Source organism: Festucalex cinctus, chromosome 3, assembly GCF_051991245.1.
Source record: "Festucalex cinctus isolate MCC-2025b chromosome 3, RoL_Fcin_1.0, whole genome shotgun sequence".
Taxonomy (NCBI): Eukaryota; Metazoa; Chordata; class Actinopteri; order Syngnathiformes; family Syngnathidae; genus Festucalex; species Festucalex cinctus.
The window spans coordinates 29,706,429-29,723,521 of NC_135413.1; the positions used below are offsets into that span (position 1 = coordinate 29,706,429).

Sequence of the window (17,093 nt, forward strand, 5' to 3'; positions counted from 1 at the left end):
GAATTTTACCAATCAGACACAAACTTAAATGTGCATCATCATCCAATAGTCCATCCAATAATTAATCAGGAACTAGGAACACATTGAACTTGCTTATTTTACCACATGGAAAAAAAAAGTTATTCTTTCATTTGACAATGAAAATGTTATTTATTTAGGTACATGTTAAATATCGCAATAATATCGATATTGCGATATTCAACAACTATATCGCATGTTTTCCGAATATCATGCAGCCCTAATAAGCAGTTTCTATGTTACCTTGTGACTTCAGGTGACTTCTTCGAGGCCTGGGAGGTTCTCCTCACCCACATCCAGTCAGCCGCGCTCAGCAAAAACAATGAAGTGTCCCTGGCCGCCCTCAAGAGCTTTCAAGAGATCCTGCAGATCGTCACGCCGGTGAAAGACTCGGACAAAGCGGCCGACGCGTTCGCCGCCATGGGGGTCCCGCCGGTCCTCATCGATCCCCTCTCGGCGGCCGGTCCCGGCAGACCGCTGGTGCGTTCCGATTCGCTCGTGGAGCGGCTGACGTGCTACAACGGCGCCGAGCTGCAGGCCCCTCCGCCGGGGGAGGAGTCGGCCTTGGAGGACCTCGCGCTGTGGTGGTCGGCGTGGAACACGTGGTACCGCACGGGGACGGACAGCACCCGGCCGCCTAGTGGCCAGGCGGAGAAGTTCGCCTTCATCCCCAGCCAGCCTTTCCTCACGGCGCTCATCCAAATATTCCCGGCGCTGTACCAGCACATCAAGGCCAACTTCAGCATGGACGACCTGAAGAAGCTGGGGGTCATCCTCCACGGCGCCGTGTCGGTGCCCATCAGCAGCGACGCCTCCCCCTTCATCCTGCCCTCCTACACCGAGGCCGTGCTCACCAGCCTGCAGGAAGCTGTGCTCATTGCTCTGGATGTTTTGCAGAAGGTAAAATGAAAAACATTCAATGTATTGACTAAATGTCGCACATTTCGTTGTATGGAATGCAGCCAGCTCACACGGATATTGTGAGAGATTTGGCGATGCGAGTCAGACAGTTGAATCCACATCATCAGGAAAGACAAATGATTAATTAAATTTGTTTAATTAAATTTGTTTTAACTTCTAAAGAAGAACCATATGAATTTTACCCAGCATGCAAAACGATGACCGCCAACCAGTGTCAGGTTTTCGATCTGCTGTTTCAGCTAGCTGATTTTCTTCCGGAAAAAGTTGCGTTTTTTTTGTCTTGTGCCAGGTCGGCAACAACTGTATCAGAACTTATGGCATAGTTGTGGGAAGGAGGAAGGGAGTAGTTCTTATCAAACAAGTGTTGGCGTTTTGTGTTTGCATATTGCTTATGTTGTGGAAGATGTCATTATTATAGGTTTGCAAAATGTGGATAACTTGCAGGACGTTTCCAGGAGTTCGGGGAATATTTTAAATTGGAAAAAATGATCTGAGAATTAAGGGCAATTTAATCAAAACTAGAAGGTACCATATTCGAGTGTAAATGCTCAAAATAATAATCATTTGCAGAAAATATCAACACAAAGTGCACATGCAAGTGTTACAGTGCCTTAATTACATCACTTTTGTTTTTGTTTTTATCACTTCACTCAAACTTATAAGTCAATGTACCACTGTATTTGTATGAAATCTAGTTCTAATCATTATTATTACTCGTCATAATTATGCTAACAAGACATTTTCTACAGTATTATTACATTTTGTATCTAACCTTCCATTTAATAAATTCCGGGTTTAATCCCATTTATTCCCCAAATTTCCCATGTCGCGTTTTCAACTTTGAAAATTCCCGGAAATGTGCAAGCCTCTTACCACAGTGTTGCATCTGTAAAGCTGCATGTTTATGGTGAAGTTTAAATCAAAAGTATGTTGGAGAGAGAGAGAGAGTTTATAGAGTGGATTTATTTCATGTTGGATGAACACAACCGAGTTGTGCCCATAAAAAAAAAGAAAAAAAGATAAGAACAAAGATGTACAAGGTATCCCCTAATAGATTCCTGGTACTCACTGCAGCTGAGGAAATAAACACTGCTGCCTACTATAAGAAAAGATAATATTGAACACAAGACGCTGACCAACACTCATTGCTCAATGAGTGTTTACAATAAGTAAACATCAATGCTTGACAAGTAATGTTTTCTTGTTTATGTTCCAGTAAAGTGCCATGAGAACTCCCGACATCTCAGGAGGTCTTGCAATTCCCAAAGATCAACCTCTTGAAAGATACATTTTTAAAAGGCGGGAAATGTAAACACAAACAATGAAGTTGCCATTTCAACAGTGCGCATGTCGTCGCATTCCGTCCGGGAAACGGCTGAGTGGGCCTCGCTAAATGATGATGATGATGATGATGATGATGATGATGTCAGCAGCGTTTGTTTCTGCCTTGCTTCCTTCCCCGCTGCAGGCCATCTGTGTGGGCCCAGAGAACCTGCAGGTCATGTACCCGGCCATCTTTGAACAGCTGCTACTCTTCGTGGAGTTCTCCTGCAAGCCGCCGCAGTATGGCAGGATGGAAACCAAACACGTGGCCAATGCCAAATACAACCAGGTAGCATTTCATCTACAACCGTGCCGCTTTGGTTTTTTCTTTTGTTTTTTTCCTCTTTTGCATCCTCCTAACCTGGCATAAGATTGATCAGATATTGTTGACATCATTTGCAATCTTGAAGCATATTCCCTTCCTCATTTCTCTAACCCAGCTTGAAGGCACAAAAATATATCCATAGTGATCGTGAGCGAGCATCATTTTGAATACAAGTCTTACGCTTGCTGCCCGTGCAGTGGAACCTCTTAAATTGTACATTAGTCAATCCATCAAAAAGTGTGACATATTGATAGATGTTTGTATCTATAGTAGCCCGCAAAAGTCAGTACACTGCTCACTTTTTTTTTTCTTTTTTTTATTCATTTATTTTATTTTATTTTTTTTTATTAATTTTGATTTAAGTGTAATTTAACTGTTGTACATGTACAGCAACCTTGTTGGTCTTGAAAGGCCCTTCCAAATTTAATTTATTATTATTAGTATTATTACATTTTTTTTTAACTATTTGATATTTTATCATGGAAAGTAACACTGAAGAATGAAGTCTGTTGTACAGATTCTTTCACAGTGTAAATTTACTGTCACCTCAACAGCCATTCATGTCTAAAGGGACACTTGACTCATTGAACAAATTTCAGCAGTGAAAAGTTAATATTTTGTCCAGAATGAATTTGATAACTTCATTATTTTTCATGTACAATTAATACCTTCATTAAAAGTAAATTTTCTCCTTTCTGTCGACTGATGACGACATCCACCTGTGCTGAGGAAGTAGGTTAACTGCCAATCACGGCTCACCTGTTTTCTGGGTTTGGTCAGTAAACTCAGCTACGATTGGTCATTACCTACTTCCTCAGCACAGGTGATGTCATCATCAGTCGACAGCAAGTAGAAAAATTACTTTTTAAAATGTGTTTTATTTTAAAGACTATTGTCTATATTATATTGTATATATAATATATATAAAAAAAATATTTATTTATTTATTTTATTTATTTATTTATTTATTTTTTGCAGACAGACACTAGAACAGATTGATTTTCAGTCATTAAAAAAAAAAAAAAAAAAAAAAAATTATCATCATTGTATGTTCAACTTTTGAAGTTCCACTTCAGTTTTAAAATCCAGCATGTGTTTTCTCTCATCTTCATCTTAACACTAGCAGGCTGAGACAGTCGCACACAAAAAAAAAAAAAAAAAACATTTCCAGTACTAACGCTAATTCAATCAATCTGACACTCGTTTCGATCTGCCTTTAAATTAAGAGGTTCAAGTTAATTTCCTGCCCCAGCCAAACTAATGTTGCGGGTGGTCTAAATCGCTCTCATCCAACATTGTCCGCTCGCCGGTCAGGCTGAATGTTTCCCCATCAATCTTGTCTGGATGACTTTAACCTCATTGAGACGCCAAACAAATTTGAACTTTGAATTACAATCTCTTCTCATTCTGTTTCTTGGGACTACTCACTGACTGGATAAACCGTTTTAGATCCAGCTCTTTGCGCCGGTGAGTTCCATCATCCGTTCCCTGTACAGTATTTGTAAGCTGCCGTACGTGTACTACTTGCTCGTGTATTGCAGCTTCTCCTGGGTGGGCGGGAACGAGCGAACGCATTGCATGAGAGCGTCTCGCTCACTCCACATTTTGCCTGCCACGAACTTCCTGTGCCGTGTCATCTCCTCCCAATGTTTGTGTTTTTTGTTGGTGTTTGTGTGGTTCTTAAAAGGCACCCCTTGCTCGCCTCGCAGTATCTTGATTGAGCTTGAGCTCATTTTAAGCTTTTATTTCTATTTACTAGTAGAAAAAGTGTTGTGTGGACTATACATTTATTTACAGACAACAAAAATGTTAGAATTGTTTGGATTTTTTTCTGAGTCATGTTGCGTGACCAAAAAAAAAAAAAAATCTCAGTTTATTATTATTATTATTATTTTTAGTAATTAACTAATTCACTGGCAGCCATTTTCACTGAAGCAACCCCCGTCGCTCCCGGTTGATTTATTGAGTTTTGACTGATTTTGCAAGGCCCATAGAATATTGTGTTCCATTGCTATTGAAACATGGAACCTACCAAAGGAAAGATTAGAGTCTCTTCTTTCATCAGGGAAAAAAAAAAAGGATTTTTGTATCTTGTTACCGTTTTGCAGAATTTAGTATTAGAAAATAGCTAAGTTTCAGCATTATTTGCAAACCTGTTAAAAACACTGGGGAAAAGAGCTTGTTGCAACATGGCCCTGGATGAGCTCTGATACTCTGCTGCCACCTGCTGGCCGTTTTTTTTTTTTTATAACTACCATAATAACTAGCTTTAAGCCACCTCTTCATGTCAGAAGCTGCACCAAAGCCTTCTGTATGCTCTTGCATTAAAAAGAACAAAACATGTAAACACGTTTTTGGGCGTCAAGGATCAAGCATTAAAAAACGTTTTTACACGTTTTTGGGTTTGAATGAGTTAAATTTCAATCATTCAATCATCCAAATAATTTTTAAAGGGATAATTTATTTAGCCCATTATAGCAATAAAAAGTTATAAAGTAATATTTTGTCTGTAATTAATTTGATACTTTCATTATTTTTCACGTATAATTGGTACCTTTTAAAAACACATTTTGCAACCTGCAGTCAACTGGAAATGACATCACAAGGGCTCAGGTAACCAATCACAGCTCAGCTTGTGAATGTCACATGACCAAACCTAGAAAACAGGTGAGCTGTGATTGGTTACCTGAGCCCTTGTGATGTCATTTTTCAGTCGACAGCAAGTTGCAAAATGTGTTTTGAAAGGTACTAATTGTACATTAAAAATAATGAAAATATCAAATTTATTATTATAGGCAAAATATTAATGTTTGACTGTCAAAAATGGCTAAATAAGTAAAGTATCTCTTTCACAAAATAACAAATGTGAAATATCTTCAGGCAGATGCCAACAAGTAAATTTTTTAAACGTTCAATTTAAATAATACTACATTTTAAAATGAAAAGGACACCTGTTCAAGAGTCTTTTTTTGTTTTGTTTTTTTTTAATGTATTTTTTTTATGTTTATTTTTCACTATTTCTGCTCTTCTTTGCTTTCTCTGTGTGGGATCAGTAACTGAAAATGATGGCCGCATGACTCAACCTACTATACACTGTTTGCTCACAATTCCACATGCACAGTCCAAAAATACGCTGCTCGGTTTTGAGTGACAGTGCCATTGAGGTATTCATTCGATAATTATGCTTATTATTGTTTGTGCGCGTTGCATTATACGACCACAGTCGCCACAAATTGTATTATTGTGGTCCGAAATAATAAACCGTGTTCAGCTGATACCTCCCCAACAGTGTCAGTCAAAGCTGAGCCTTATGATCTCGTCACATTAAATTGTACACAAGTACGGTGATAATTACTTTTAGCACACCAGAAAATGTCTTAACTACTCACATTCCTATTAATGTTATGAATGTTAAATAGGAATTGTGGCTGTCATTTTAAGATGGCTTGCTTAATGCTGTTATTTTATTATTGTTTTTTTTTTTAATAAACTTAATTGTATCCCTTCTTGCAGGCGGAGTGGGTTGCCTTAAACTACGTGCCCTTTGCTGAGCGCTCCCTGGAAGTGCTGGTGGAGCTGTACCATAAAACGGCATGCCACAAGGCCGTCATCAGCGAGAAGGTCCTGCAGAGCATCATTAAGGTGGGCTGTTCAAAACAAAAAAAACACGCGGTGACAATACGGAATTGGATTTGTTGTTTTATGTTTACTACGATTTGCATAGCCTTCATTACTGGAGGACTTGAGCAGAATTTTTGCGAGTCAAAAAAAATAAAAAATGGCAAAGCGGGTGGCTTGTATCTCAAAGAACCTACAAGTTTTGGATACTCACATCTGGAGGCATTTTTTTTTTTTTTTTTTTGTCTGAATATTGCTGAGTCGTGAACAGTTTGGCCAGCGCGCTCCCGTCGAGCTAAACGATCGTCATTTCTCCATCGGTGAAGTCGAAAGCAGGTGTTTTCCGTCTGCCGACATAAGCAGAACGCCAACTTTGGCCTTGCCGCGTTGGGTTTCTCCTAAGGCTGTTATAAACAAGACATTGTAATTTCATGTGCAGATGTTTGACGCTTTCCACTGACAGCAGCAAATCTTTTCTATACGTCTTCATAAACTGTTCCATGTGTATCTTTTTTTTTTTTTTTTTTTTTTACTTTCTGGTCTGCCTTTTTTACGCTACCTTTTAAGTACTGTTTCTAGGCAACGTCCAACCAAAGGAGTTAATTTGCCGAGGGAAAATAAATAAATAAATAAATAAAAAGGTTCCCCGTGGATGGATGTAAATGTCACGCCCACCCTGTTTATCTCCATAACAACACGGCCAGCTGCTCCCTGAAAAGAGGACTGCCAAGAAATACATTTTTAGTTGTAATGAATGAATGAATATTCAGCTACTCATCGCCGCACATGTTCCCCATTGAGTGTCCTTAATTAAATGGGATAGTTCCACATCGTAAATATTTTTTTTAAAGTATTTACATTAATGCCGACATGGCCTCAATCCCATGATCCATTCCTGTCTCCTCCCATCGTCCAGACGCTGCGAATGCCTCTCGGTTTGAAGTACGCGTGTCCATCGGAGAGCACTTGGAAGCTGGCCGTCTCCTCCTTGCTGAAGGTTCTGTCCATCGGGCTACCGGTGGCCCGCCAGCACTCCTCCTCGGGGAAGTTTGACACCATGTGGCCCGAGCTGGCCAACGCCTTTGAAGACTTTCTTTTTACCAAAAGGTAACAGTGGTGAAAGATGTTTTTTTTTTTTTATACATGTGCTCTCAAGATGGGGATTTGAAGACATTTTATTTGCAGTTTTTTTTTCTCCCCAATTTTCAACAAACAGCATGTATTTTTTTTATTTTTTTTTTAGGGGTGTCGAGCGATTCAAATTTTTAATTGTAATTAATTGTATGACTTCAATGGTTAACAAATGATTAATCGCAAATTTTATATCTAAATTTACAATATTTTTTTCCCCTTAGTTTTCATAAGTCATTTAATCGCGAAAACATTTTTTTAAATACTCTGTCCTTCCCTCCTAAATTTTTGTTTTTTTTGTTTTCTTATGCAATAGCATACAGAAAAGGCTTTGATGCAGCTTCTGACATGAAGAGGTGGCTTAAAGCAATGGTAGTTATTACAAAAAAATGGCCATCAGCTGGCAGCAGAGTATAAGAGATCAGCCAGGGCCATGTTGCAACAAGCTCTTTTTGTCAGTTTTCACCAGGAATGTGAATAATGATAAAACTTAGCTATATTCTAATGTTAATTGATGCAAAATGGAAACGGATACAAATATACTTTTTTTTTTCCCCTGATAAAAGAAGAGAATCTCATGTTTCTTTTTGCAGGGTCCATGTTTTTATAGCAATAGAACACAATCTTCTGTGGGCCTTGCAACCATTCAAAATCCAGTAAAACAACTGGGAGCTAAGGGGCTTGCTTCAGTGAAAATGGCTGCTGGGAGTGAATGAGTTAACGCAAAAGTGGAAAAAAAAAAGATAAATAGAAATAAGGCTGCATCTTTCAGTCATTGATTCAGTAATTTTATAATTCATAAAAATTAAATAAAAATATGTACTATACTGTTAAAAATGAGTGTGATATTATGTTGAGGTAATTTTTCTGCCACTAGATGGCACAATTGCATTTATAAGACATTGGTGACAGCTCAGTGCATTTTTCTTTTCATTTGAAGAGCTATCATGCACATTTTAAAAACTGTCAAATGCAACTTTACCTCAGTCTACACAAATATATGCATTGTTATTCAATTTATTACAGCTAAATTTTGACGTGGACGTGTCTGCTGCGTTGTCTGGAATTCCCCGACTACATTTTAAAAAATTAGTGGCGTTAAAAGAACTAACTCAAAATTAACGCACTCATTTTGACACCCCTAGTATTTTTAGTGCAAAATTTTAAATTGATGCACTTTCATTTTAAAAATATATTTTTTAATTACCCAAATTTTTAATTACCTAACTGAAAAAAAATATGCGATTTTGTGGCATTAACTTAACATTTGAGCACCTTTTTGTCATGATCACAACCCGAGGTGAAGGCACACCATTAACACCGTTTAGTTTCCATAAAATTACCCATTTCATGTTCATAACATGTGGCTTTCGAATTAGCAAGTCTGCAAAAATGATTAAGCGTACAAACGGGCATAAAAGAGCAAAACCATCAACTCGGGCCCTGCAGCAACAGCAGCAAAAGTGCACGCGTACACCGAGAGGCTTTATTCCAGCAATGCTCTCTTGCAGTGAAACATGAAACGAGTCTCGTAAAGGCAGCCGAGCGTCCAAACTAAATAAATACGTGGGCCAACTGTAACAAAGTAAAGTGGTTCATTGCAGCGCGATCCGGCATCTGAAAGCAGCCACGTTTCCGTCTACTGGTCCGCTACCATTCAGCACTTAATTGCCTTAGTAATTGAACAAAGATATGGAGGACCAAAACTGCCAACATTAAAAATAAATAAATGACTAAAAATAAAAATGGGTATAAAAAATCTATCATTCAAAAATTATATCCAAAAAAATAAATGCAAATTAATATATATATTGCAGCACAACTGCATTACACTTTTGGGGCGGAGCTAATTGAATTTTCAAGAGAATCATCACTTCCTGTGGGTCTTTCTGTGTCTTGACGCTCTTTTTGACAAAGTCTCAGACAGAATGAGTTTCTTCCCAACACCTCCCAAGCCTAATGTTTTTGTGACATCGCCATGGAAGAGTTTCATTTGAAGCAAGACAGCCTACTTGTATCAATTCAAAATGGCTTCTGACACACAATATTGATCTTCATTGATGACTTCATACATATCTGCTTCTCCCTTTTTTTTAATTTTATTTTATTTTTTTTGTACTAGAGTCCACCAATGTTTTTCAGAGCAGCACTAATCACGCTGGTTATGCGCTTTACAGCTCGCCTCCGGATAACTTGTCCATTCAGGAATTTCAGAAGAACGAAGCCATTGATGTGGAGGTGGGTCAATAAATAGAAATTTCACATGTGAAGACCTCGCCGTCTTTTTGTTTGTGACGGCGTCTGTTGTTCTGGTCTCGGATTAGGTGGTCCAGCTGATCAGCACGGAGATTTTACCGTTTGCCAATTTCATCCCCAAAGACTTTGTGGGTCAGATCATGGCGATGCTCAACAAAGGCTCCATCCACTCGCAGTCGTCTTCGTTCACAGGTGAGATGGGACCCAACTTGAACAGCAATTTTTAAGGCTCATTAACTCATTTGCTCGCAAAAACGTATAAATATGTTCCATTTTAAAGACGTATTTATACGTTTTTATACTTTTTTTTTATTTTAAATGCTACCGCATACAAAAGGCTTTAATGCAGCCTCTCAACTGAAGTGAACGGTTGAAGTGATGGTAATTATTACAAAAACGGCCAGCAGGTGGCAGCAGAGTATAAGAGATCAACCAGGGCTATGTTGCAACAAGCTGTTTTCCCCACAGTTTTAAACCGATTTGTGAATAATGATGAAACTTAGCTATATTGTAATGCTAATTGCTGCAAAACGGAAACAGATAAAAATATACTTCTTTTTTTTTCCTGATGAAAGAAGAGACTCGAGTCTTTCTTTTGGTAGGTTCAATGTTTTTATAGCAATAGAACACAATATTGTGTGGGCCTTGCAAAATCAGTCAAAATCCAGTCAAACAGCTCGGAGCGAATGGGGTTGTTTCTGTGAAAAAGGCTGGGAGTGAATGAGTTAATATGGCCTTCAAATATAAAACGTTTTGTATTTTTCTCTTTTTGACAATTCAATTTCCCCCCTTCTGGAACGTTTTCCTTTTCCTAGAAGCCGAGATCGACGTGCGCATGAGGGAGGAGTTCTCCAAGGTGTGCTTCGAGACGCTGCTGCAGTTTTCCTTCAGTAACAAGGCGTCCACGCCGCAGGAGGGCTTCATCTCGCGCATGGCGCTCTCCGTGCTCCTCAAACGCTCCCAGGACGTCCTGCAGCGCTACGTCGAGGACGAGCGCCTGAGCGGACGTTGCCCCCTGCCCAGGTACACGCTTACAAACAATCAATATTAACATTCCTGGTGAAAACTGGCAAAAAGAGCTTGTTGCAACATGGTCCCGGCTGATCTCTTATACTCTGCTGCCATCTGCTGGCTGGTTTTGTAATAACTACCAAACAATTGCTTTCAGCCACCTCTTAATGTCAGAAGCTGCATCAAAGCCTCTTTCTGTATGCTACTTCATTAAAAAAAAAAAAAAAAAATGTAAATACGTTTTTGGGAGCGAAGGACAAAGTATTAAAAACGTGTTTACATGTTTTTGGGTTTGAATGAGTTAAAGATGATGTAGTTCTTAATACGAAAAATACACTGAGCTGTCAACATCTTACAAATGCAATTTTGCCATCTAGTGGCAGAAATATATCTTGACACAAATTAATATCGCACTTGTTTGGCTCAGTACAGTACATCTTTTTAATTTTAACTCAATTTTGTGAATTATGAAATTGCAGTAACAATGACTAAGAGATGCATCCATATATCTATTAGTTTAACGTTTTTTCCACTTTTATGTTAACAAGATTATGAAAACTTAGAAAACATTTTTTATTATACATTTAGAACCGATATAAAATTTGTGATTAATCGTGAGTTCACTATAGAAGTCATGAGATTTAATTAAAACTAAAAAATGATATGACATGATATGAAAATAATTATTTCATGTTTTTCTTCCCAGGCAACAAGTGACGGAGATCATCTTTGTCCTGAAGGCCATCAGTACTTTGATGGACTCGCTGAAGAAGACCCAGCCCGAAAACGGTGCGTATATATGAAGTAATATGAAATAATAATATGAAAAGCTCCGAGTCGTCAATGCCAACATCTGTGTGTGTCCAAGAATACAAACTGCCAAATGACTCGTTTGTTCCCAACAAGGTCAATAACAGGAAATTTGTTTTGTTTGTTTTTGTTTTTTTTAAATTAAACACGTCAGCAGATTTAATCTGAGACACTTTTCAAAATTGTGTTCTTGAGATGCCCTTGGAGATGTTTTTGTCGGCCTTCATTTTGAGTGAAACTCATTTTCATATATGCCTATGGGGACGATTCCTCAGATTGCTTTCCTTCACTATTAATTGACGTGTTTTTTTTTTTTTTTTCTTTCTCCCCCCCACAGTTGACGACAACACGTGGGCTCAGGTGATCGCCTTGTACCCCACTCTGGTGGAGTGCATCACATGCTCGTCCTCCGAGGTGAGCTCGGCCCTCAAGGAGGCCCTGGGGCCCTTTAAGGACTTCATGCAGCCCCCCATTTCCAGAGTCCACAATGGAGACTCCTGACTTTTTTTTTTTTTTTTTTTTTTTCCCCCCCATGATGAAGAAATCTTGAATGTGTCTTCTTGATCCAGGTGCTTTATAAGTACACACACATACTCCACTCAAGCCACGCCCACAGTGACATGAGGTGACCCCAAGTGACCTGAGAGGCCAAAAGCAGATGATTGCTCATTCATTGGCTGTCCCCGGTATCCTCCTCCCCCCTCATTCTCATAAACAAGACTAGACCGCACTCGATGTACGGCGTGAGGTCGCTGAGGAAACGAGGGGGAGAAAATTCGGCCTTTGTTGGTCTGAAAACGAACACTTTTTTTTTGTTTTTTTTGTTTGTTTGTTTCCCGACAGTGACGATTTTATGCAAGGAAACAAATCTGAGCTGCAACATTCCATGTCATCTTTCGCCAGCCATCTGTGAAGGGACGTACGTACTGAAAATAAACGAGACCGTTCTACAAATCAGTGTGCCGCTCTCTCTTTCTGCCTTTTTATTTTTATTTTTATTTTAGCAAGGACTGTTAAAGATTAGTGCCTAAAACCAATAAATAAAGTACAGTATGACTGTATAATTTATAATCAGTCATCATGGGGACGAATGTTGTTTCTATAGTTGTCTTAAATGACTTAGTTCCTACCACTGCTACTTTTTAATTGGCCAGTGGGGCAGTTCTGCCTGAGCCTGATGAAATCTGCCTGGCAACAAGTTCCCAGTGACCAGGATCCATCTTTTTAACCTATATTTAATTATAGACCAACGTATTTATCCATCCATCAATCTGTCCATCCAGCTATAATATCCTCTGTCTAGCCAGCCAGCTGTCTATACCCATCTGCCATTCTATGCGTCCCTCAGTCTATACATTAATCCATATCTCCATTTATCCCCTCCCCCCATCTGTTTTCTATCCATCATCCATTGACCCATTTATCAATGCATCCAGCTGTCTACTTATTAATCAGTCATCCATGTACCCATCCGTTGACTATTAATCCATTTCCCATCGGTTTGGCCGTCTATACATCTACCTCCCTGTTTTGGTTAAAAAAAAAATCTAATCTACAGTCAAAAAAAAACAAAATCCACATCTTGACCAAAAGGCGGAGACTGGTCTAAGCTAAGTCCAAAATCAAACGACCAAACTAGCTTATACTTGTACTTGTACAATACATAAGCACACAATGATTACTCTTTCTACATTATATAGATGCATACATATACCTACAGTATTTCTCCTGATGTTTTTCTAAACATAAATGTCCTCTCAGTTCATAGTAGCTGACTGTAAGACGATTCTCTGAACACAATAAGGGAACATATCTATGTATTGAACCATCATTTTAGCCATCATGTATTGGCCCATCTGTCTATTTATCCATCCAACTATCTTCCCACTCCATCCAAGATTGCGCGCGCACCCCGAGTGTGGGGTCATACGAGGTGGACGGGGAGGGGCGGGGTGAGCAGCTCTGCGTGGGCGGGGCTTCGCTCTTTTTTTTTTTTTTTTATTTCAAGTCCACGCACGAGCGCGAAAGCCCCACAGGCGCGCTACATGACTACATCACGCAGTATCACACACACGACGACAGTCAACCAGCACAGCATCGCCGCGGAAGGATGGACGGATGGACAGACGAACGAGCGCTTGCACAAAATGGAGCCTGCCTCGTTCCTTTTGTCCACTTTTTGACGACGTTTTGACGCCCCCGCACTCCACTATTATGCTCTTGTTTTTTGTTTTGTTTTTTCACCATCCCCCCCGGTCGCCTGCTGTTGGCCGCGTACTGGCTGAGGTAGTAGTTTGTGCTGTTGTTTGGGTTGTGACTGTGCCCGCTATGGAGATGACTGCGCAAGCTACTGCCTTGCTAGTTGCTAGCCTCGCGCTCCTCGCCGGGGAAAGAAGACTGCCCCCCCCCCCTCCCCGGTTTCGTTTCCCGCCTTTTGACGCCGTTTCCAGGTAAATACACATTTAAAATGTCCACTTCTAGCTTGCTAAGCTAGTTCTGCGCCATGTTAGTGTTTCATTTGAACGATGACTTTGTTCGCCTTTTTTTTTTTATGTTTGTGTGAAATCGTGCTGTATCACGTTTGATGAGAAATAAAGTAGTTCACTGACCGTGGGAAAAACGACTACTTCCGTGTTTGCTTTTTCAAAAGACAGATCTTAAAATGGTGGCTCGTGTTATAAAGATGTGCCTGTAACGTCTGGAAAGGAGGGAGGTGGTCGAGTGGAGCGTGTGTAATTTATGCAGCACGCCAGAATGTGTCTGGCGTGGCAGAAGGCATGTAGGTCAACGGCGCTGTTGCTATGTGGAGACGAGTGACGTGGCTCCCGCTGCCCACAAAGGTATCCCACAATACATCTGCTGCCTTCACGGACCTGCGTCGTGTCCTTTCATCCACGTTGTGCCTCTCACTCGGCGGAGAGGGTGTGTGTGTGTTCGGAATGGAATCTCCTCAGCTGGAGTGACTTTTGTCATTTGGTTTTGCTTTGTATATGAAATGGGAATTGGCGTTCTTGGCTAAGTATTAAAACACAAATAAATCGTCTCCAGTTATATGAGCTATACAAGTCGTGACAATTCCAAACATCCGGGCATTTCCGATATTTCCCCAATGCAAATAAGCCATGGCAAGGTGAAAACACCATATTGCATACAAACCAGGCAAATTTTTTTATAGTAAACATTTCATCACATTTTGAAAATCAAAATTGAATCAAATTACAACGATCGAATATTTTGGTGAGTTGAGAGCTTTCACCGAGTTGATCGCCATTTTGATTTGTGACGTAAAGTCGGAATTGTAATTGCACAGTATTTGTGATATGAGTGTGGGTTATCTTCTAGGTAACATTTTTAGTAACTACCTCATAAATATTTTTTTAATCTCTAAGGTCCACCATAATGACCAATATTAAAGTACAGTAATGAACATTACTGTATCATTATTACTGTCATCGTTCAGCCGACGTTTGAGATGGCCGACGTATTGTGGTCAGCACAGCTCACAAGCAACAGTTTGGCATAGTGAACATATCTTCAAAAAAAAGCAGTTTCAAGCTGTTTAATGTATCTTTTAGTTAAAGTTTACTATATAAACCTTTAAATTATATTTTTAAAACATCCGTGTAACTTTTAGTGCAAGTCCACAGGCTTATTGCTTACATAATGGAAAACAATGCGGTGATGTTAATTAAGGTACAATTATTTGGGGGGGGCAATACATGTAGATAACCAGTTACAACACTCGTAGGCGTTTTCTTATCTATGAAAAATGATTCACTAACAGTAGTTGTGAGTCATCTTCATTTGCATCTACATGACTGTATTATGCTGCCTCCTGGTGGCCAAGCCGTGCGCACCAGAATGAGCCATAATGTGCCAATCATGATGCACAAACTAATTCTGTGCCATGTGCTTCATGATGTAACTACGTTTCCATGAAGTACAATACGAAAGAGAGTGCTAGTTTGTTAAAAACAGTAGAGCGTTTTGTGGAGAGATGTTTGGACCTGATTTATGGCATTTCCGTTCATATTGATTTAAGAGTTGAGCGCAAGTGTTTTGATTTACAAGCGTGGTCACGGAATGAATTGAACTCGTACATCAAGGCACCACTGTATCGGAAACTAAAAAAAAAACTGTACTAAACGTAATAGTGAGAAGGGAACGAGTTTGTGATTCCTCACTCGCAGTCAAGCGATCCCACGAGACGGCGCATGCGCGCAGCTGTTGGCGTAATAATCAGATTATTATGCTAAATCTGGACGGCCTCCGCGTTAGCGCCTGGGCGAAGCACATGACGGCGGGCGGGCCCTCCCACGGGCCGCCGCGTCCTCACTCGAGGTCAACCGGCGGAGGTCGTCGTGAGTTGGAATGCGCTGCCCGCCGGCATCTGGCAAGCTCACGGCGCATTAATATGGCCGGTCGGGCTGCTGAATGGATAATGAGATCTTCCCGCCCCCTCAGATGAGAGCACGCCGCTCACTCCGAGACTGGATGGCGCGTTTGACCTTCCCACAAGATTTGTGTGGAATGTTTCACACTCCTGAATGTGCCGTGAGGGTCTGCCGGCATCTGTTGAGTGCGCAAAATTCGGCCTGATAAGAGTCGTCGCGGTTGTTCGTGTGAATGCTTTAGTCACCCTCCTCACATATTTGTGTTTTTGGAAATCTCAATTATATTTATTACATTTTTTAGGTTTCTTTGTATACAACAGGGAAGAAGTATCAATTTGAGTGATACCTTGAAATATGAGTGAGCTCAGACTGCAGCTTGAAAAAAATAAATAAAAAAAATACAAGCACTTGCTATGGTAGTACCAAACATCACACGCCAAACAACAATTTGGCATAATATGAACATTTTTTTTTTTTTAAAGAGAGAAAGACCAAATGCTCCATACTGTTTATTTTATAACTAAACTAGCATTTGTTTAACCAAAACACAAGAACGGTCTTTTGAAAGTCTGCTAGCCGAATGCTAACCTTGCTCTCGCAAGATGAATTCTCGCGGTATTTGTGAGTTCACTCTGGAGAATACGTCTGTGGTTCGTCCAATCAGAGAGCGACATTGTGTTTGGGGGGCGGGATATGCAACTGTGACGAAACCAGGAAACCAGCGCCGACGCCGGGGCTAACAAACAAACCTAAAATGGACGAATGAACGCTTCAATTAATTCTGTTCTCGTAGAATTAGTCACCATTTCCTTGTTGAACGTTAAACAGTGAGAGGCGCTTCGTGCGTTTCTACCCACTAAGATGTTCATGCTTTTCCCCCCTTCGACATGAACGAAGATGAAATTTTCAACCGTGGCCGTGATTGGTTAAAACAAACGTTTAGAATGTCGCATCGTCCAATCAGCTCGAATTATTGTCCCGAATGTTCCCGCCTTTTCCGACGAAATTACTGTGGAGCGGTATCCATCTGGCTATTGCCAGGTTAGCGTAATGCTAACACACTATGCAAAGTGCCATAGATGGGCTAAAAAGACTAGCATCAATATTGTGGTAATGGTAAACATTCAAACAACTTTATTTATATTTGGACGCGAGGTAGGGACACATGCAGATGGAACATATAACAATAAGCATCCATACATTATCCGCTAAAAACAAAAAAAACAAAAACGGTAATAAACAGCTGAGTTGAGCTGGTTATGTTCATCAAATCTACGCTGACACCT

The 17,093-nt window shown here is 40.0% G+C and overlaps 1 protein-coding gene across 2 annotated transcripts in view; it reads left to right on the forward strand.

The window, feature by feature from the left end:
• The window catches only part of mon2 (MON2 homolog, regulator of endosome-to-Golgi trafficking), a 39,008-nt gene extending 26,638 nt beyond the window's left edge, over window positions 1-12,370 (forward strand). Inside the window, exons 27-36 of one of the 2 annotated variants that reach the window (XM_077517434.1) lie at window positions 275-918; window positions 2,408-2,551; window positions 4,037-4,054; window positions 6,101-6,229; window positions 7,122-7,312; window positions 9,514-9,574; window positions 9,661-9,784; window positions 10,408-10,615; window positions 11,310-11,392; window positions 11,751-12,370. In XM_077517434.1, coding sequence (XP_077373560.1) covers window positions 275-918; window positions 2,408-2,551; window positions 4,037-4,054; window positions 6,101-6,229; window positions 7,122-7,312; window positions 9,514-9,574; window positions 9,661-9,784; window positions 10,408-10,615; window positions 11,310-11,392; window positions 11,751-11,914 — 1,766 coding nt within the window. In that variant the 3' untranslated portion in view covers window positions 11,915-12,370. The remainder of the gene's footprint in view (window positions 1-274; window positions 919-2,407; window positions 2,552-4,036; window positions 4,055-6,100; window positions 6,230-7,121; window positions 7,313-9,513; window positions 9,575-9,660; window positions 9,785-10,407; window positions 10,616-11,309; window positions 11,393-11,750) is intronic. The other variant, XM_077517435.1, reaches the window with a different exon arrangement.
• The last annotated feature ends 4,723 nt before the right edge of the window (window positions 12,371-17,093 follow it).